Here is a 22,990-nt window from a genome sequence, read left to right on the forward strand (position 1 = left end):
TAGTAGTGCCACGTTTCTGCATCATTTTTGCCCTTCACACTGGTTTTCGATAAGGTATCGAAGAGAGAGAGAGAGAGAGAGATAAAAGACTCTTCGTTCCCAACCCTTCATCGAATAAAACGAAATCCTTTTCTTCGTTGCTTGACAAACAAGTCAATTCCTTGCTCTCTTCCACCTCTTCTTCACTTTATATATATATTTGATTTGCAAGCTTTCTTCTTGTTTGTGTTGGGCCGAGTGAGTTGCTCGAGGGTTGGAAATGGCGCAGCCGGTGGTCGATGCAGAGTACCTGAAGGAGATTGAAAGGGCGCGGAGGGATTTGCGGGCTCTCATCTCAAGCAAGAACTGCGCTCCCATCATGCTTCGACTCGCGTGAGTGCTGTTGGATTTTAATGGGTTATTTTTACCAGCGTCAATGAATTTCGTTGCATTTGCTTTTTTTAACTTAATTGCTTCGTTCTCTTTGTGCAAGCCGAAGCTATTTTGGAAGTGATTGCATGTGTTGTATGCTTATTGTTTTTGTTTATGTTTTTGCTGTGATGGTTATTTTTCCTGTATAACTGGGTTATAGAGATTAAATCAATAGTACCTGCACCCCAAAATTGACTTTTGTTTTGGGGGAAGTGCTTTTGATGACCAACTATAGTAAAACTTTTGTAAAATGGAGATGGTATGGATGATTTTGGTTCTTGAATTTGCAAAGGAATGGTGGGAGGATGGGATCTGATGTTATTGTTTATGATCTTATTTTACTCTTTTCTGATGTGGGTTGCAGCCTTTATTAAGGGAGTGCTTGTAGTAGGTAGGGAAGAGGGCTTTGATACTTTATGCTCCCTGTGGAGAGTGTTTGCCTTCACTATGAGTTGGAGATGGGGGTGGGGGAGTCACTGTACAACGTTTGCTATTGGGATTTACTAGAAAATGTATGTTGGGTGATTCCCATGGAAAAGGCGTATGTTGTTGCTGACCAGATGCACATTCATATGCTGAGCGTCGATGGTAGCATGCTTGTTGTTGTAGGCTGAATCTAATTAATGAAAATGGAAAGTTAACTTGTACCAAAATTTGTTTGCTTTGAAAGAAGCTAGTGTGGTAGTTTTATGAGTCGAAAGAAACTCATTCTTGCTAAATTAGGTGGGTTTATTTCACTTCCATTGCTATATCTTCATGAGGATTTCACTTCTTGTATTTTAGCTCAGACTAGGGGTGTCAATTCGGTTTGATGGTTTGGATTTAGGTTTGACCCAAACTTGACCCTACCTGAAATTGCTTGACTCAATTCTATCTATTTATTTGTATTAATCAAAATTTTTGACCTGAACCTGACTCATTTGACCATCTTATTATTTGGTTTATATAATTTTTTGGATCAACACAACTCACTTGACCAAAATACGATTCATTTAACTTGAATATAAACCATTTAACTCGAAGTCGACCCGTTTAACTTGAAGCTGGATTGTAACTAGTTACTTTTGAGTCAAATTTGGGTTTCCGAGTCAACTTGAGCCTGACCCAAAATTTAATCAGGTCAATATTTTAGATCTAATCTTGACTCAAAATTTAACCATGCTAACATAAATCCAAAAACAAAAAAGAGCTAACATAAATCTAAATTTCAATGTTAGGTTCATGCTGAGTTGTGCAAGGTCATTTGTTGACACTCCAAGCTTAGTACTTATAGAAGCGTTATGGCTGATTTTTGAGGAAATCTTCATGTGGTTTCATTCACTTCGAGTGTTAGCGTTAGCTTGTGCTAAACCAAAATGATGTACACTATAAAGCTTAGAGTGAATGAAAATGCATATATGGTGTTTTTATCATTGATGGATCTTTGATTGTTTATTATTATTATTATTTTACTCTCTATTTTGTATGGCCAATGATGCCAAGGGCATGGCTGGGCCGCCAGCCTATGAAAATTTATAAGCAATGAGTAATGAAAAAAAAAAAGTTGGTGCACATAGAATTTAGAGAAGTGATTGAAGGCCATTTTACAAAAATGGGCTTCTTGTCATGGATTCTTCTTCCTTATTTGACATCGAGGAAACTTCAAGGTTATTCATGATTCGTATATGGTCTGATTAATTATGCTTCAAGTTTTGAACTCTCCCTAAGATATATGTTGATTATAGGATTTTTAAGAACCTATAATTAATTAAATGGTGATGTTGGGGTTTTAATTACATTTAATTATTTTTGGTTATACGGTCTATTATGCTGGCTACTTGCTCCTTGTAATGTGGTTTAAGTTTGAATGAGTGATACCTAAAAAGTTTGGTTTTACTTTTAGTGTAAGTTTATGAGTATGAATAATCGGATTTTTTTATATGGATAATTGTAACTCATAATTTTTTGAATGGGGGATTTGAAAATTTTTATGTAGTTGTTCATGAATTAGTTCTTTCATGTAGAATACTCAGCCTATTATATGTTATGGTGGAGTTATATTTTTTAGTTCTCATTTATGGTTCATGCCTACCCTTTGAAGGTGGGTCAAAAACCTTTTTTGCAAGTAAGGCCTTTTCCATTAAGGAGGGAACTACAAATTTCTTTCTTTTACATTGCATTCAAGCAAAACTTAAGTTAAATCAACCAATTCTAATTTCTATTAAAATACACTTACAATTTTATAATCTCTGAAGTATAAAATAAATATAATAAAATAATGTACTCACAAATTATCATCTCTCAAGCATAAAATAAATATAATAAAATAATTCAAAAATTCCCTATGAATCAAAATTGATTTTGAGAAACATTATTGCCATGCCACAACCTATGCTCCATATCTCTCTCCCGTAATTTGAAAGTATGATAAATTAACTTAATTCCTCTATAATTCGCACAATCTTGTGCATCGCCTTTATTCTTAAAAATAAGAATCAACACATTCATTCTCTACTCATTTGACATCTTTTTAGTCTTCAAAATAATATTAAAAAGTTTAGTAAGCCAAGAAATTCCTTCATCTCCTAAGCATTTCCACATCTCTATTGGAATATCATCAGGTCCAACAACTTTTCCACACTTCATTTTTTTTAAAGCCTCTTTAACTTAGAGGGAAGGCAAGGTTGGCTGCCTCAGAAATCCATTGTAGTTGAATTCTATATTTGATTGATTAATTGATTGATTCCCTTCACAAGATTGAAAATAAAATATAATTGAATCCTAGATTTTAAATCAACATTCATGCATTTATTTCTTGTGTTTGAACCTTCATTGAAGGTTGAGAGAGAGAAGAGGATGTCCCATGCTTGCTACCATCCTTGCACAAATCGGTCAAGCCCATTTCAAAAGTGTGTGGAGCCAAGTAGTTCTTAAATTTATCTAAAATAAAAATAATAAAGATGGGCGAATTTTTTTCATTGCTCCAACTTGTGATGACAATATACAAAGATGGGCATGATTGGAGCAAAGAACAGGAGATTGGTGATTGCTTAGGGAAGAAGGGAGAATGAGGATATACTCCTTTGCTGTCGAGATGTGGGTAGATATCTCTATTAAAGAGAGTGTGGCACTTGTTAAAATAGGAGGTCAATGATTGGAGCTTCTATTAGGGATGCGCTTGTATAGAGCATGGAAGAGGGGTCAATGCCTTATGATTCATGTGTAGGATGCTTTCCTTCACTATTGAGTTGGATAATGGGGGTTGTAGTACTTTCTTGCCACTTTGGTCACACACTTCACAATTAATGAAATAGGAAGCTAGCTTGTCCTAGACATGTTGGTGCTGGGAGTATGGGCTGAAGTAATTCCTTCTAATTAAAATAGGAGCGGCTGATTTCACTGTCATCACTACGAGAACTTTATTGCTTCTTCAATCATAACTCAAAGTCCTTAAAACGATCCAGGGAATTTTCTAGAGGTTTCTGACGCTTTTGTACTTGGTAAAAGTCTTAGTGATCAAAGTGTAAAAAGCTCATAGTGAATGACAATCATATTTGGGGCTATTTATATAGACCTTACAGTGAATTTTTTTGCAGTATTGATAATCAATAGCTACAGACGTCTTTTGGTATATTTTATGACCATTTAACTTTGCTACCATTATTTATGGATTTCCATTATGCTCCTATAATTTGGGTTTCTTTAATGGATTAATTTACTCTTTTATAAACACCTTTGATTAAGTGCGAGACACCGTAATCTCTTCATGAGACGATCCATATTCCTTCAATTTCAATAGAAAATAATTTTATCTTCATATGGTTGTTTCTTCAATTTCAATAATTTTATCCATACTTCCATTATGCTCCTATAATTCTTAATTGCAAATTTTTAGCATTTAGCTTAGCCTCCATTTATTTAAATGACAGAAAAGGTTGCCATAAAGCTAATGCTGACGTTTATGATTTAAATGAGAAAACGGAAGTCTTTTTGTCAATATTTTGCAATACTTATAATAAAACATCTCCTTTTTTTTCATTCTTGCAGGTGGCATGATGCTGGCACCTATGATAAAGCAACAAAGACAGGTGGGCCCAATGGTTCAATTAGGTTCGAGGAAGAGTACAGTCATGGTTCTAATGCTGGCTTAAAAATAGCCATTGATCTCTTGGGTAAGTTCTGGTTTCTTATAACTAAACAGTCTAAAGTATATCCATATTATCCATGGGACTAGCTAATGCTTTGTTTTGATAGAGCCAATAAAGGCAAAACATCCAAAGATTACATATGCAGACCTTTATCAGGTGAATGCAGCTAACCAGCTTGATTTAATACTTCTGTTTCCCATGTTCTTTGTATTGAAATTTTGGGCTTAAAGTTTTTAAAATTAACTGAAGGAAGGTATACACTTTAGTAATTGCCGTTTGGTGAAATTTATTTATTTTTTTGGGATGAAAAATTATTATTAGCTGGGAAAATTTATCACAATAACTTCATAAATGAAAATCCAATAGCCTTTGCCTTTTACCGTTAACCATGGTGAAATTTTTTTCTTATCTTTCTATTTGGATTCAATGTTCCTTTTATATTTTTCATATTTTGTTAAGACGTAACTTAAAAGATAGCATATGTCTATTGTTGGAAACTCATAGGTACAAATATATACACATTTCAGGTTTCTTTGCCATGGACTTTATGATACTTAAATCCATGTTTTTTGGAAACACAACGTTTATTTTATTTTTCCTACATTATCCTATTAGAAGTTTTAAGTACTTGCCAGTCATTCCACCTAGGCAATGCATGTTCATCTGTAGCAATCAACGCATTTTGTTTGTGAGTATAGCAGTCTTAGATTGGCTGAAGTTAATACTGAGGCTATTAGAATCATGGTAGTAACTTTTTGTGGATAGCTTAGGTACAGTTCTCTCATAAAAGCGTAGTTTTTAGTGTATTTGTATCTTTCAACTGAACTGAGCAAACAATTGCAAACTTGGGGAGCTAAATGTCAAAAAAATCATGCTAGAAGTACTAGGTTTAGATTAGATTCCAGTTAACCTTTGCGGCAATTTTGATCCTTGAACTCTATAGTGTTATTTGGTAAATGATAGAATTGTAGGGAATATAAACCCGTTTTACCACAAAATTTTATCTTGAGTGCTTTGTTTCAATCTAATTACCTTATAATTACAAGGTAATTAGATTTACCTAGGAAATATGAATAAATATATTTTTCCATTGACAATTTCCTACCCAACCCTAACAAAAATTGGGAAAAAAAATTTATTGAGTCATTGTTGTAACTCAAATCCTCTTCTCATAAGATAAATTTTTTACTTTTGGACTGAAAAAAAAATACAACAACAACAACAACATCAAGCCTTTATCCCACTACGTGGGGTCGGCTGCATGAATCCTTTTTCTCCATTGTGTCATATTAAAAGTCAAATTCTTGTTAAATCTAATAAAGAAAGGTCATTCATAATATTTTCTAACAAAGTCTTTTTAGGTCTACCACTACCTTTCTTAACACAAGTCAAATCTAATATCTCTATTCTCCTAACCGGATCATCGGAAGGCCGCCTTTTTATGTGACCAAACCATCTAAGGAGACTCTCTCTAATCTTATCTTCTACTGGAGCTACTCCAACCTTTTCACGTATATGCTCATTTCGTATCCTATCTCTAAGGGTAAAGCCACTCATCCACCTTAGCATCCTCATCTCTGCCACACTTAACTTAGTATTATGCTTCTCTGTTAATGGCCAACATTCGGCACCATAAAGCATTGCAGGCTTCACTACCATCTTATAGAATTTTCCCTTAAGTTTGAGGGGTACATTTCTATCACATAATAAGCCCGATGCATTCCTCCACTTCAACCATCCAACTTGAATTCTGCTGATAATATCCCCATCTATTTCACCATCACTCTGAACAATAGATCCAAGATATCTAAAACGTGTACTCTTATTAATGACTTAATCCCCAAAGTCACAATCCCTTCACTAGGTCTATTACTACTAAAATTACACTCCAAAAATTTTACTTTTGGACCGAAAAAAAAAATAATAATAAAAAATAACTCCTTTCACTCAATTTCCCTGCAACCAAACAAGTGTGTCAAAACTAATTTCTAGCTAATATCTCTATAGTTCTGTTTTTATTTCCCCTACCTCAATTCCTTCAAACCAAACAGAGCCAAGGCAACAGAACGACTAACAACTAATATAATCACATGACTAATTTGTGAAATTATTTCATCGAAACATTGGTGTGCATCTAATAATTATTGATTTACTAGTTGGTTTTTATTGGGACAAAAACTTTTGAGAAACAATAGAAGAAATATTTTAAAGAAATTAAAGCATGAATTAAATTAGTTCCTAACATCCATTAATGTTTAATGCTCATGTGTTTGAATCATTTAGAATGATTTAACTTGAATAGGGGTGTAACTGAGTCATGCTGACTCGCGAGTCGGCTCGAGCTCGACTCGTTAACGAGCTCGTGAGTCGAGCTTATCGAGCTCGTGAGTCAAGCTCGAACAGAATTTGGAGTTTGTTGGGCTCATCGAGCTCGAGTTCGAACAACTATCTGCTCGACTCAATTACTCGTTAAGGGTCTCGCGAAACGGTAGGGGACGGAAGGCAGAACAGAGCGGCAGGGAGCGAATCAGAGCTAGTGCTGCGTGCGAACCGCGACACGTGTGGGGGGGGGGCACGTTCACGATGGTAGAGGCGGGTTTGTGCATACCACATTCGAGACAGAAGCGGCAGGTGCATGTGAACCGCATTCGCGGGTGAAGAGAGCCGCTCGACGAGCTAGATTTCTGTGGCGAGTTGAGCTCGATTCGAGTTCGAGCTCGGGATTTGGCTTATGAGTAGAGCTCGAGTTAGGCTTGACTTGACTCGTTTGTACGCTAGGCTTGAAGGTTGCTAGTTGAGCTTTTCATTACAAATATTATAACATCATAAAAGGTCCGCAATAATAACTAGCATTAGCATTCAATTGTTGATTTGGATGGTTAAATTTGATTGGGCTTGTGGAGGGGATTATTGTGCTATGGAATGTAGGTTGGGCGTGATAATCAACGTAATTTGATAGTTATCCCAACTTAAGCCTTCTTGTAAGGATCCACTATTAGTATTATTTCTTTATTGATAATTTAATGTTGGACTAAACCACCCACATATCACTATAATGATTTTCTCTTCATGTGTCCATTCTTTTTCACAACAAATGTAATCCGAGGTCACTCTCTTGCTCCAACAATTCAAGAATTCTGATGAATTATGTGCTCATCTAAGTAGTTCCTTGTTCCCATAATGTTTGGATCCTTATAAGGAACTTGCTTAGGAGTGTATCCATTACTTGCCTCATTTGGACCCATTGTTTTCTTCCAAATATTATTGTTAATCTTATACTCTGAGAATTAGACGTAGTCTAAAGTTCCCCTTGGTGGGCTAATTTGTAAGTGTGCAGTCCAATGAACTTAAAGCTTTTAGGTTAGGATTGAGTGATTTTATACTAGCATTCAATTAGTTTTTTTTTTTAATATGATGTTGGGCTAAATCTGCTTAGACCTTGAAAATGCATTTATGCTTATTTTTGTGCTCCTGTTGGTTATGACTGACACCTAACTACAACTGATCAATGCTTAGCACTTTTGAGCCAATCAATCTACTTGGCATAGCATGCTTTTTGTTTGTAAAGTGAATAAAGTTTTATCATAAAAAATAATCCCTTGACCCAAGGTCACCCCAAATCCTTAGTGGACTATCTTAGAAAAGGGAAGCTATTCTGAAACACTCAATTGTTATAACATCTAAGGGCCATTGATTTGAAGATGTTAAAAGTCAAACAATCTCCTAGCTTAGCGCTTATGATTACAAGTATGGATCCTTAATCTAAGACACTTGACTTGAATTGTATTGTAACAACTATGACTCACTAATTCTTTTGATTGTGGCTCACATGGTAAAACCATGGATGATGGAACTATGTGGCCTTTACAGAGTTTATCATACACACTTATTGGACATCCTTGAAACTTCAATGTAATAGGACATATATAAAATGCCATTACACAAATTAAGTAACTTGAATATAGAGCCAATCAACCTCCTTAATTGAGAGTGCTTTCCTAATCAACAGATATGATTAATTTTGGATGTTTGCACTGTAGGAAGTCTCGATCCCATAATTAAGTAAAATTTAAAAAAGAAGAGAGAATCTTTTTATATGCATATCAAAATCTAGTTTTTGGGAAAATATCTTTAAGTTTCCTTGAAGGAATGCATGGGAGCTTTTTTTTCAAGAACTTATAGTCACAAGAACATTCCTAAAATATCCTAAATCATTTCTAAATATGGTTCATGTTGCACCTTTCATTTTTATTTATAGTTACATATTGTATCACAAAGTCATGAATATGAGGTGCTTTGAGAGCCATGCCTTGATTTTGGAAAATTGATATCGTAAAAGAGATATATTAAAGAGTTGAAAAGGGTATAGGAAAAAAAATATATGCAACCAAAATTTAATGTAAGAGGCTTGTTTTATATTAATTTTATTTTTAATGATAATTGTGATAAATTATTTCAAGCCTCACCTACCCATAAATATAGGTTGTCTTAAGGTTTAACATTTTGTAATATATATAGCAAATAATGCGACAAGTATGTGCTGGACACTGATCTTGAACAATTATTCATTTACTTTTGATTTAAAAAAAAATCAATTACGATTTGTGGCCTTCTACAAGAAGATTAATAACTAGAAATCAAGGATCACGAAAGTCATGTACATGAATGAAAGTTACACAATAGAATGAAATTTTGATTCTAAAAATCGCAATCTTACTTTCAACCAATAACAAACTAAGCTCTTTAATATAATCGCAATCTTGAAAGTTACACAATAGAACTCTAAGCTAGCTAATTACAGTCAATATATATATATATATATATATATATATATTCAAAATTCAAGATTTAAAATGCTCAATGCAATGTGAACATTTTACATTTTTTATGACTATAGAAATTGACTTTTGCGTTACTCCCCTTTCTACTTAAAATTGAAAATTAAAATGTTAAAGTCATTTAAAAAGCAAAATGCTACCCTGGGCTTGTATTCATGAATGAATTCTGATTCTCAAATTTCATTGTATGACTCTAGAGTTTGAAGTCATTTGATATCTCGCTATTGTTTTTGTTTTATTTTGTGTAGTACTCTTTTGTCATCTTGTTTAATGTCTTATGTTAACAAAGGAACAGGGAGAAGCTTAAAGGTTCTTTTTGAGGGTTTTCATTTAAATTTTAGAAAGCTACTATTACTGCAAGGCCGAACATTTATATGTTGAAAAACAAGAACTATATATTTGCTTTTACACGTCTTAATTTATGATATCTCTATTTATTTCTTTTTGTGTGATGCGATGTTATTTAGAGTGATACTATTTAAATTACTAATAATCTATGGTGGTGTCTGCACATAACTATGTAGAAATCACAGCCATAAGGCTCGAACATCAGCTTTTTGGACTGCTTAATAAAGGCACCAATTTTCTTGAAGATGCTAAAAGAAAAAAATGGCTTGAAAATAATTCCAATGCCGCTCACTGTCTCTAATTAGTCTTATGAAAGTTTTCACATAGCTCCTTTTGGTTTGTCATTAAAGAATGTCTTACAAAAGCTACCCGTCCAGAATTAAATCTTTGCATTATCATGTTGGAGTGGTATATTCCAGACCTTGAAATTAAGAAAAAAATGTAACAAAAGGGGTTTAGTTGGTATCCAACTTGATATTTTCTAGGTCTGCTTCTTTTCTCATTATTTTCTCTTTCCATTATTGTTATTCTATAGCTAATTCTGTTTATTATTATGAAAAAAACTTGGATTAGCGTATCTTGTGGCCAAAATTTGGTCAAGATGAGTTCTCAAATGTACTGGATTTACTTCAAGATGAGCGCAATATAAATTTTGATTGGTTACTCATTTATTGTTTTCATTTCAAAGGAAAACCAATAATTTTGAGACTCATTTAAAGCAAATTATGATCTGGATATTTTGGCCTAATTTTTTTTCCTTGTTATTGCAATCAGTTAGCTGGGGTTGTCGCAGTTGAGGTTACTGGAGGACCAACTATTGACTTTGTCCCTGGGAGAAGGGTAAAAGATGTTACAAAAATTTACAAATATTATTTGAAATGTTTCGTGATGTATCTGATAATTGGATATTTGTCTTCTGCAGGATTCCTCTGCTTGCCCAAGAGAAGGACGTCTTCCCGATGCAAAAAAAGGTTCAGAATAAGTGTTCCGATCATAAAATCATGGGGTTTATTATACTTTTACTTGGACATATTATTCTTTTCAGATTTGACCGTTTCATTCCATATGCAAATGAATGTTGCTTCAATTGCTTGCATAATTTATAAATAAAAGAGAAGGTTAGCCAGTAAATTAGTTTTTTTTAAGTTTTAGGATATTCCTCTTCATAGGAAGAAGCGGGCTTTGAAATTTTGGAGTTAAAAGTGATAAACAGCACAAATCTCTCTATGCAACTGAACTGAAGGGATGGGCTATTTTACATTAAAGTTAAAATCATGAGGGCTGCATCTATTCTTTTCTTATTGTGGAAATCCTGAAATCAGGTTTGGGGGCATTGGCCAACTTTCCTTAAATTTAGGAAGCAATAAACAACATTCTATTATTTCCAAAACCACACTCCAGCTACTGTCCTGCTCAAAACTAGCTCATATAATCAATGCAGCAACCCGTCAGCTTCCTAGCTTGCAGCCACACCAGTTGCACCAGCTACCTTCCAGGCCCTGTTAGCTTTGCCCCTGCGACCTGCTAGATTGCATGCCACCAATTGGCTCTCGGCCAGCCATTCCTCTCACTGCTGTGATGCCCCATACTTGCTTCCTTAGCTGCTGTCCGTCAATAATTGTTACCTAATGGGAAATGAGCTTAATTCTTGCATTCATTTCATACTTTGTTATTATTGATTAGGCTAATTTCTATCTCTCTTTTTTTTTTCTCTTTGTTATATGGCTGTTATGGCTTAATTCCATTACCTATTTGTCTTTCTGTTCTAGATTGGTTTGTCTCTTATAAATTATGTATATTTTTTATCTGTTGAGAAGATGAAAACAATGTAGCATTATTCTCTTATGTTCTTCAACATGATATTAGAGCTATCCTCCTCTTTCTTCTAATTTCTCTTGGATTCCTAATCATTACTCATACTTCCTACAAAGTTTGTTTTTACTGTTTCCATTGTAAACCTTGATGATGGTTGATCATCAAATGGCTTTGTAAAGGATCTCCTCTTTTAATTCTGCCGCTTTTTTGTGAATGAAGATATCATGGCAATACTGGTAATCCAAGTAACCTTCTCCAATTTGTCAGTCATTTATCTCAAACCAAATCATTAACACCCAAAATCAACAATGGTGCGGTGGTTTAAAAAGTATGGTTTTAAATGCCTTCGGTGTTTAAAGTAAAAATCTACAATTTTGGATAGTGTATTCTAGAGCTTTTGATCATATGATAATAAACACATTCGTATTTCACACTTTTCATACTTATATTTTAATAAAACAATAAGAGTGAAAACTCTAGGATTGTGAGCTTGTTGGCCGGCCCTTCTTGAGTTCTTCTTGGTGGAAGTCCTAGGTAACCCTATTCTCCCTAGCTGATTTCTCTTCCTATCTCTTCTACTCCTTCGACGATATTTCTGGCATAGATCTACAAGTTTTGTCCTCTTACTACTGCAAATAAATTTTTATTCTTAGCCTCTTGCAAGTGTTCGGCTAAAACTAGAGTATCCTTAACGTAATTTGGCTCTCTCATCCAATTCACTCTAGACTCCTTTGATTCCCACGAAAAATTTCAGATATGAGTTTCACACACCCTTCCAATACTTCTAAGCATAAAAAAAGCCCAAAGACACCATTAGAACCATCCGTAATCACATTTTATGATAAATCAAAATCAGATGTGGGCTCCAAAAATTCGGCCCCGGCCTCCGCCCGCTTTGCTTTTTTTTTTTTGGCGAGGGAGTTTTAACGGATAAGTTCCGGGGTAAATTTTTGAAGGCAGATGGGTTTGTAGATAAGACACTACCCAGAGACTTCGCCCTCATTTTGTGAGGACTTTATGATCTGAGTTCTGGTTTCCTATAGGCGCAAGACCCTATAGTTAATTACCCCTCTCGATCATGAGAGAGAACTTTCGATTAAGGCTAGTCGTCGATCAGATACGTAGAATATACGTGTTATCTAGCATATAGTAGCAACAATGAGTTTTTGAAATGTTTGAAGGTTTGGAATTTGAATGGTTTAAAGATTTGGAATTTGAAGGTTTGATATTTAAAATAGAAATTTTCACCTTCTAGTACTTAAAGCGGATGGTGGGGGAATGGATGATAGACCCGATCAAGATCTCATGGTTCCGTCGTCCCGGGCTATTGTGGTCCCTGGTCTACTTAGTCAGCGGAGGTAGTCAACCCAACCTGACAGAAGGATCCTTGTCGGCAGCCATGGGTTGCTTCGTCCAAGGGGACCTTGTAGACCTGGGTTGGATGTTCGTCTAAGGGGACAAATTTGAATCCACCTTAGCTAACAGAGGGCTTTGTGCCCTATCGATCATATCATATTGATTCATATCTCAAGGATTTAACGCCATTAAGGAGCGTATTGGCTCTGGTCATAACCGCTATCTGTGGTGCCATTTGGCGGCAAAACCACTCGGTTCAGAGGGCCCTGGGTCATAACCGTTTACCTGCAGTGCCATTTGGCGGCGAAATTGCCGGTTAGAGGACACGTACCACGTCCTTACTGGCAAGAGATTGTTTAAGAATGGATCATAGTGATATTTTTGACTAGGCATTTGGCTCTTTGTGAGCTAGAATTTATTTGAATTTGTCCACCCTGACAGACTGTTGCGGATGGTGAATGAGCTTTGCTTGAAGTGTTTAATGGGTTGAATTTCAAATTTAAATTTTTTTGGGATTTTGAGACTTTTCTGGATTTTTGGATTTTCGTGGGTATTTGGGTGGAGCTTTGAAATATTTGAAATGGACTTTGGATATTTGGGAGGCATTTAAAAAATATTTGGGAACCTCTCTGGTTGAGATCTGCATTCACCACGGCCATCATCGGGGTGTTTGGGGTCATTTATCTTTTGTTGATTGAACCCTATCAACTCGACCAAGCTATTGATCGAAGATCGGGTTTCGTAGGCTTTATGTCATTGATAGTGAATTCTCATTATTATAGGCCTTGAAGGCCTAATATGAATGTATTAAGACAAATATGACGGTCGTCATAATCGTATATTTGTTTGTTGGTTCGAACTCTGTCGACTTCTATTGACCCGTATAGCAGGATCGGTTTCGAACTTGAAATCACTTGTCGACCCGCGCAGCATCCCTATACGTCACGTGTATACCAATAACACGCTCGTCGGGGCCCATGCGGGTGTTTGAGGGCATTTTATAATTGAACATTGTCAACTCCTTTTATCTATTTAGAAGGACCGGGTTCAAGTTTAATAACCCGCACAACATCCCTAGACGTCACGTGTGTACCAATAACACGCTCGTCGGAGCCCTTGCGGGTTATTGATTGCTTTTACCCCTTTTAGTGTACCTATGTGTATACAAACTACTGTGTACGTGCGGGGGTACTTTGAAAGTATTTGTAGACACCTTCTGTCCGCTTGCATAAAAGTTTCAGATCCGGTGGCGTGACATTGTAGTTTATAGACGCATTCTGCCTGCTTGTACGAATGTTGCAGATCCGGTGGCGTGGCATTGCAGCTTCTGAATAGAATTGATTGCTGCTTCTTACAGGTAGGTTGTCGTGCACTATTTATTGCTTTCTGTAGGTGGATCGTAGTGCACTAACGAGTCTCCTGCTTTGGTCGTAGGAGCTTGCGCTTATTGTGGTCTTTTGGCATTCTGCTCGTATGTGACATTTAGTGTGTATGTCGAATCCCTTATAAGGACCCTTTACTCTTACTTGTAGGGAGCTAGTATATTTGCTTAGTACTGGATTATTACTGATTGTAGGAGTATTATAACATTCACTGCATGTTGTTGATTGCCACCTATAAGTATATTATTCTGCATTAGAAAGTTCCTTCTATCAGTTCTCAGGGATGACACCTCACACAAGTATCCACGTGCATTGGAGGCTCGTCATATATGGAGCATATCCCCTTCGTGAACATTAGCCAACAAATCATTGAATTTATTAGCAACCTACCATGTTTATATGTTTCAGCTTTTCGTGCTTTTAGATAACCACTATATCCATCTATGAGCCGCTTCACATTCTTCATATGTTCTTTGTGGGTATGGCATTCGTGATTGAGATGAATAACATGCACTCTTCTTATACAATCACTTTAGGTTGATCGTGTATGATGACTTTGATATTTGTTACTTTGAATATGCACTTCCACTTCCACTTACGATCATTTGATGATGTTGTCCAAAGAGTTCCATGTTAGAGTGCAAGCAATTTTATTTGTTTGAATAGGGATTGAATGACATTTCCTAAAAATTCTTTAACATTTTGAAGTCCTTCATTGCTCATTTGTTTGAATCATGTTCAAACCAATGTCAAAGTTGATCTCAAACTTAAGGAATTATGCTTAGGTTCATTCAAGTTCTAGGCACATTTGAGTCCAAACCCAAGTAGCCTTGTTCATTTCCAAAACTTGCTCATTTGAGTCTTTTGATCATTTGAATTTTGAATTCAAATGGTCCAAGTCATATCCACTGAGGTCTCAATCAGTTTGAGTTTCAAAATGAGTCTTCAACACCTTTGCTTGTGTTCAAATCATTCATTTTATGATTCATTTAAGTTAAGTGAGGTTCAAAGTCTTCTATTCAAATCTGAGTCCGAGTTCACATTTAACTCCCCTTGTAGTTGTTCAAAACTACAATCTCAAGTCAATGTTCTTTGTATTTGAGTTCGATCAAGTTCAGTTCAAGCTTCGTTGTCTTTCAAGTTCAAGCTTATAAGTCCAAGCTTACAAGTTTTCATCATTTGATTCAACTTTGAGCTCATTTTGTTCAAGTTTGGCTTTGAATTCATTGCATATTTAAGGTCAAATTAATGTCAAAGTCCTCCAAGTATTCAATTAGGTCCAAGTGTAGCATTGCGTTCACCCGAAATTTCGGCAGCCTTCCGGCGTCTCTCCCGTTTAGGGGAAAACTATGGAAAACTGGGCCTTTCCCACCACGCTAAGAAAAGTGTGTATGGTAGGTGCCCCCTTTCGAGGACACCGCGGCCGTGTATTTTTTTATCCCCCACCACGCTAAGAAAAGCGTGTATGGGCATTTATAAAATATTTTGCAAGAAAAGCAGTTATTTTCCCACAAGCGGGTACTTATGGGTATCCCCGCTTCGTCGTACGCATCGCACCGGGATCCCTTCCCACCACGCTAAGAAAAGCGTGTATATGCGGGGTTTCCAAGGCGATACGAACTTTGAAGAAGGAATTTTAGGTGATTACCCGCTTCGTCGCAAGCGTCGGGACGCACGTCCTCCCACCACGCTAAGAAAAGCATGTATAGGTGGTCGTTTTGTCTCGCCAAATGCGTTGAAACGGGTTCTCAGAGTTTTAGGGTTTAGAAGTTATACCTTGGTGGCCGTCGGTGCGGATCGAGGGAGAAAGAGAGCACTTTCTTTTGTTTTATCTTTTTTTTATTATTATTAATTAGACTTGATAATAATAAATTATGATTTAAAAACAATTAATTATAATTAACAATTAATCATAATTAATTATAATTAATAATAATTAATTTAAATTAAAATAATTAATCTTAATTAATTTTAGATAATTATAGTTAATTATTAATAATTAACTATAACAACATTGAAAATTAATTAAGATTTATTTTAATTAAAATTAATTATTATTAATAATGATTAAATATAATTGAGTATTTAATTATAATTTATTTTAATTAAATATAACTATTTATTATTATTATCTATTAATTAATTATAATAATATTAATAATTAAATAAAAATCCTTCTCCCTCCCTTTGATTCACGGTTTCAGCCGAAGAAGAGCTTGAGGGAGAACATTACCTTCACAGCAAGTGAGCCCCTTTGTTCCTTCCGATCAAAATGTCGTAACTCTCGAAAAGACAAGAAGGGGAAGTCGCCGAAGGGGTCGGCTAGGGCAGGAGACCGAATAGAAGGCTTCGGGCAGGTTGATCTTCCCTCTCTCTCTCTCTCTCTCTCTCTCTCTCTCTATCTCTCTGGATCGGTACAGAGGGAGAAGGATCGGGTGGAGAGGAATCGGGCTTGGGGAAGAGTTGGGATATCAGAAGTCGTGGTCGGCTTCGATCAGGAGTGGCTCTAGCGTCGGACAGGAGTCAGAGGAGGTAGGAGAGGCAGAGAGGTTTCAGCGGGAGAAGGTAGAGCAGCGGGATGGAGAGGGAAGAGCTCGGCTTCTATTTAACGATGCATGTGGTCGTTCGATCGAGGCAACGTCGCAGGATTTGCGCAGGAAACACGGAGAATCGACTGGAGCGGCGCCGAATCAGCAGGATTCGCGGAGGATTTCGTGGATCCGACGGGTATGTGCTATAGGATTTCTACGTTGCTTTTTCCTCTCTTTTGTCCCTTTGGTTATTGTTCAGAGGTCAACATCAGCCTAAACTAGGCATCTTGAACTAATCTTGGTATAGCCTTCATTACAAACTCTTAAGCCTTTTTGATCTCTTCCAAGAACTCTAGATCATATTTCCTAACATTCCTGTAGAACTGCTAAGAGAATCTATGCCTTAAATCCCCCTCCATAAAGCCTTAAAAGTGAAATCCTAAGGGGTAGCTCCAAGATTGGCTAGACCTAAGCTCTTAGCCAACCCGTTTTTATTGTCAACACCCCCAATAAAATTTCTTTAACTATCTAGGGTGTTTCTCACATTCTTAGCCACCCATTATAATAATTTGGAGCTTTGGATACATCTTCCAAAGCCACGTCATAAATTTGACCCTGAAGCAATAAAATGTATTTTTATTTGCTATTCTCCTTACTAACAAGAATAGAATGATATTTTTCCCTGCTAAAAAAATATTACCCCCTCATGGATTTGTCCTTCTTTGAAAATCATTAAATCTCACATTGAGAACACAAACTCACTTTATGAATATGAGTTTTTGGATAATATCAATCCTATTTTATCTCAGCTTATCCTTCTTCAAGATTTGCTTGAATCCAAGTCTTTTGAATACTTTGAAAGTTTTGATCACCACATCTGAGCAAGGTGATACCAATTCTAAGGATAATATAAAGATGGTTATTAATGTTCTCAAGAAAGGAATAATTTCTTGATCCAAACACCTAAATGGAGAAATACAATTGATGAAGAAACTCAAGCCATTGAAAGAAATGGTACGTCAAAACTTTCAAATCTTCTGTAAGGGAATAAATTGTTGGATGCAAATGAATCTTTAATGTGAAATACAAAGCAATGGATGCAATGAACGATACAAAGCAAGACTAGTTGTGAAATGATTCACTCAAATCTATAAAATTGGTTATTAAGAAATCTTTTCCCCAAGTACTCGGATGAATACTGTTATGCTAATTTTTTCTCTTGTTGTTAATTTAGATTTGTCATCAATTAGATTTAAAAAAAAACATTGTTCTAAATGGGGACTGTGATGATGAAGTGTACATGACAATCCCTTCTTGATTTAAGAGTAATAGCAGTACAAACAAAGTTTGCAGGCTCAAGAAATCCTTATAGGGCTTAATACATTTATCAAGGATGTGGTTTAACATATCCACCATGGTGATTAAAAGGAAATGATGCTCTTAAGGACAATATGGTCACCTTTATTTCTATTTTAATTGTATATTTTGATGTTGACAAGAACCATGGAAAAAGAGATAAAAAGTTGAAAGTTGTCCTAGCTAAAAAATTGAAATGAATGATCTTTGTTTATTAAAATATTTATATGCATGAACATAACAAGATCAAACAAGGGGACATATGTCTGTCAATAGAAATGCAAGTTGGACTTACTAAAGGAAATTAGTGCGTTTGAGTGTAAGCACACCAACACGCCAGTGGGTAAAGTTGGGATTAAGAAGATTTAACTCCTATTACAAAGGGAGTTAGCAACACTTAGCAGGGAAGCTTATTACATATCTCACACTAGATTTTAGTTTTGCTTTCATGTTGGTGTTGTCGGTTATCATAACCCAACAATGGAGCATCTTGATGATGTATGCAAGATACTATGGTATTTTAAAAATGCACGTAGAAAGAGTTTATCCTTTAAGAAGGGACTAACATAGGTATAAAAATCTTTATTGATGCTGATTGGGGTGGATTTGTAATATATTGTAATTGTATATGATATTGCTCATTTATATGGGGAAATTTAATTATGTAAATAAGAAACAATCCACTCTTCCTTGGAGCATTGCCTAAGCAAAATTTAGGGCTATGGTTGATGAAATTTGCGAAGATGTGTTTTAAATGTTTTATCAAAGATTTAGGAGTTTTCACTATAAATCCTACTATTATAATAAGGTTTGACAATCATACTAATATTAGCATTGCTAAAAATCTTGTCCATTATAATAGGATTAAGCACATTTGGATTGATAGATACTTTATAAGGGAAAAAACTTGAATGAATAATCATCGCTAGTTACACTAACAAAATATCATATTGTTGGTATCGTTATTAAGATAAGAATGATCAACATATATTCCTAGCTTGAAGGAGAATATGGAAATCCTAAAATCAGATTTGGGGCATTAGACACATTCCATATATTCAGGAAACAATAAAAAAAATTATGTTAATTCCAAAATACACTCCAGCTGCTATCCTGCTCAAATTCGGCCTATTCAATCAATTTGCTAGCTTGCGGCCATGACAACTTTACTTGCTACTGCTTGCTACCCTCCAAGGCTACAAACCCTACCAACAGTGCCATTAACCCATTAGCTTACTCCAGCTACACGTGCCGGCCTGCAGGCCAGAAGCTGGGCCATCTAGCTGTTTTCTGCCATGGATAAAGGATTTAATTTTTGTTCATTGGAATTGACTAGGTTAATTTTTTTTCTTATTTTGTTCACTCTTTTAGGTAACCGATTTTTCTTCCTATTATAAGTTGGCTTGTATGTCCTATAAAATATTTACCTTTTCTACCTATTGAGAAGGTGAAAACAATGTTATATCCTCATATATTTTTTCAACACTCACATCAATATGAAACCAGCTCGTTAAAAAGTTGAATTCAACTTTCTGTGTGAACGGGCCGTCTGTTCCAATCACATGACATGTCAGCCTTATTTAACTAGTGTCTGCATTCATAGCAACATATATTTGTCCAATGGTTATTCGGTAAGATTTGCTCCTCTTGGAGCTGTTGAAATTCCTTGGCATTTTCCTCTCATAGTGCGATCTTTTTATTGTGCTTGTCAGAAGAGACCATTTGTTTGAAACATCTAAAGTTCATGTACTTGCAAGGAAAATTACGTGTTCTCTGCATTTAAGCTAAAAAATAACATTTTCCCACCCAAAAAAATCTTCAAATATTGTTTCATTCTATTATAAAGATCTAATTCCTTGGTAATTGAGGTCATCATAATAACATTAAGACAAATAAGGCATTTTGTCTGTTGCTTCTGCCACAAGTAATGTACTAAAAAGGCTTGTATAGGCAACTCAGTTATTAATTAAGTGGCAAACAGATAATGTTATGCTTTCATTTTCCTTCAGTTTCCATGTATTCAAATTCTTTTATGTTTTCATGTATGCAAATACATAAGCACACAAATCATAGTATATAGCTACATGTATTATCAAAATAATGATGGACGGCCTGTCATTTATGGCATTTTTTATATGAATTATGTTACCATCATGTATAATTCCACATATATATTAAGCATTTTCTAATATTTGTTTTTTTCTTTAAATTTTTGACAAACTAGTAGATTTACCAGTTTGTGTATCATGTGTTTTAGGGATCCATCATATTATGTTTCTGGTAATCCTTGGCACTTCATTTTAATGCTTTTCACTTGCACTTGGGTGGGTGTAACTAGTGCATGGAACGCTGTTCAGTTTGGGGCCTAGGGAGGATTTTTTTATGCAACCTTCAATCATAGAGGCTATTTCAGCCCAATTTCTTATGCAACCTTCAATCATAAAAATACTAATGCGGTCACAAATTTTCTCTTTCGTGCATTGATAAAACCAAAGTTGTTAGCTGATGTTTGCATTCAGAAGATTAGAATGTAGACAATCTTAGCTTGCCTACCACGGAATGTAGAGAATTATTGAACGTACATGTGGATTTGTACACACCACAGACAAAAACAAAAAAATGCAGAGCAAGAAGCATACTGAAATAATCTCAGTGCTATATTCAATATGTTTTCGATGAAGGATCCATCATTAAGACTTCTTTAACCTTGAAGGAACGTTTCAACATCGAGGAAAGTACATTGTACAATGTAATTAAGGTAATGGGATTACTTGGAAGCCTTTGTGTTTATGGTAAATAGTCCAACATCAACAAATTTATATAGGAACGTTGTGATTAGCTGCTTACCAGCTGGGGTTGGCGTTAGTTTATTTTCTGAATCTGAATCATAAATCTGACACTTCATTTTGTTTTAGGGCCTACCTATATAGATTCTATGAACAGAAACTCTTCCTCTTCCCAGCTGGGGTTGGCGTTAGTTTATTTTCTGAACCTGAATCATAAATCTGCCCCTTATATTTGAGAGTCTACCTATATATTTTATGAACAGAAACATTTCTTCCTTGCTCTACATCATCAATCAATACTTTTTATTTTGTTCTAAACCTTTAAGATTATTTTTATTGTGTTCTAAACCTTAAGATTACCCTTGTTCTTATAAGGATATGGCTTTGCTACTTTTTGCTAAATTATTGTATTAAGAAATGTCAAGTGGCAAAAGCTCTTGAATACTTATGTTCCTTTTAGTCATTTGACCACTTAATTTTATTCCATGTTAATTTCATTCCGACTTGCATTTTTACCGAAGTGGTTATTTGCTAGTGACTGCCTTCTATGTTAGCTTTGGTTGCAGTGATCCTTGTCTTTAGCATTTGCCATTTCTACTTTTGTTTTAGGTTCACAACATCTGAGGGATATATTCTATCGGATGGGTCTAACAGACAAGGATATCGTTGCTCTATCTGGTGGCCACACTCTGGTAACATTGTTGTTAAACTTGGCATCCTAAACTTTTCTTCGCAGCAAAATTCTAACTTTGGTAATACATTTTTGTAGGGGAAAGCTCATTCTGAGAGGTCAGGATTTGAAGGCACTTGGACAAAGGAGCCTCTCAAGTTTGACAACTCTTATTTCGTGTAAGAAAGCAAGAAAACCTTATTACAAATCAATAAAAACTACATTAAAGATTTACTTGAATAACAAATGCTATCCCTTCAAATTTTTATCAGAGAACTGCTGAAAGGAGAATCAGCGGGGCTACTGAAGCTTCCCACTGACAAAGTCCTGGTTGAAGATCCAGCTTTTCGTCCCTATGTTGAGCTATATGCAAGGGTAATTTTTCTAGTTGCAGAAAGTATGTTCACTTACATAACGTAAGAGCAATTTCTATGAAACTCTTTGTTGTGTAGGATGAAGAAGCTTTCTTCAAAGATTATGCTGAATCACACAAGAAGCTTTCGGAACTCGGCTTCACTCCACCATCCACTGCAAAGGGTACAAAATGTGATGTGAAGACGAGCACAGTATTAGCGCAGAGTGCCGTTGGAGTTGCCGTCGCCGCCGCGGTTGTCATCCTAAGCTATGTCTACGAGATCTCAAAGAAACATAAATAAAGGCTGGCTCTGCCTTTACTGGTTAGTGTCAATATTCTGAATCTGAATGGTATGATTTAAGGGGAAAAAAAAAACTTAAATGCATTAATGAGAGATTGTTATGGAATGCATTTGCTCTATATAAAATATATGCATGATGTAAGGGATACTGTATCCATTCCCAACAGCATTAACTCAAAAGAGTTTACACATTGGTTCTGTATTGTGTTCAAATGTATAAAAGACAAAAAAAAAAAAAGGAGAATCTGTTTGTGATCAGCACATTATATCAATCAAAAGGAGTTCACAATTTAATAGTTTGATTGGGGTTAGATTGGATGATATGATTTATAATGATTTTATTTAAATATAATATAATTTATATAATCATGTGCCACTACTATATCACTATATGAGAAATTTTAAAAAATTCTATTATGAATTAATTAAATAATTTTAAAATTAATGACATTCAATAGTTTGAGTAATTGATTACTTCTTCTGCAGTTTTATTAATTGATTAAATAATTTTAAAAATTCTTTCCTAGATTTTCATCATCAAAGATGTTCTTAGGACTAGTTAGGAGTTGAGTCACCAAATGTTGCTTCATTGAAAGCTTGCTTACCAAAATTCTCTAGATAATCACTCCCAAGTTTTTCATTTGATTCTCCTATGTTATCTTAATTATCTTCATCTACAAATAAAAAATATAAAGTTTTTATCATATGTTTTAT

The 22,990-nt window shown here is 35.3% G+C and overlaps 1 protein-coding gene across 1 annotated transcript; it reads left to right on the forward strand.

Moving 5' to 3' along the window:
- The first annotated feature begins 241 nt into the window (after positions 1-241).
- On the forward strand, positions 242-22,570 carry LOC110094846 (probable L-ascorbate peroxidase 4, peroxisomal). The gene is made up of 9 exons (XM_020820180.2): positions 242-372; positions 4,438-4,562; positions 4,645-4,694; positions 10,499-10,564; positions 10,647-10,695; positions 21,560-21,642; positions 21,720-21,799; positions 21,893-21,995; positions 22,073-22,570. The coding sequence occupies exons 1-9, from the start codon at positions 260-262 to the stop codon at positions 22,274-22,276; spliced, it is 873 nt and encodes a 290-aa protein (XP_020675839.1). The 5' UTR covers positions 242-259; the 3' UTR covers positions 22,277-22,570.
- The last annotated feature ends 420 nt before the right edge of the window (positions 22,571-22,990 follow it).

This window comes from Dendrobium catenatum, unplaced genomic scaffold, assembly GCF_001605985.2.
Source record: "Dendrobium catenatum unplaced genomic scaffold, ASM160598v2 fragScaff_scaffold_1220, whole genome shotgun sequence".
NCBI classification, from domain to species: domain Eukaryota; kingdom Viridiplantae; phylum Streptophyta; class Magnoliopsida; order Asparagales; family Orchidaceae; genus Dendrobium; species Dendrobium catenatum.

Coding starts and splice junctions, on each gene's coding strand:
- LOC110094846 (XM_020820180.2), top strand. CDS start 260: ATGGCGCAGCCGGTGGTCGATGCAGAGTACCTGAAGGAGATTGAAAGG. Junction 4,695..10,498: donor CATATGCAGACCTTTATCAG/GTGAATGCAGCT, acceptor TATTGCAATCAG/TTAGCTGGGGTTGTCGCAGT. Junction 21,800..21,892: donor TTTGACAACTCTTATTTCGT/GTAAGAAAGCAA, acceptor AATTTTTATCAG/AGAACTGCTGAAAGGAGAAT.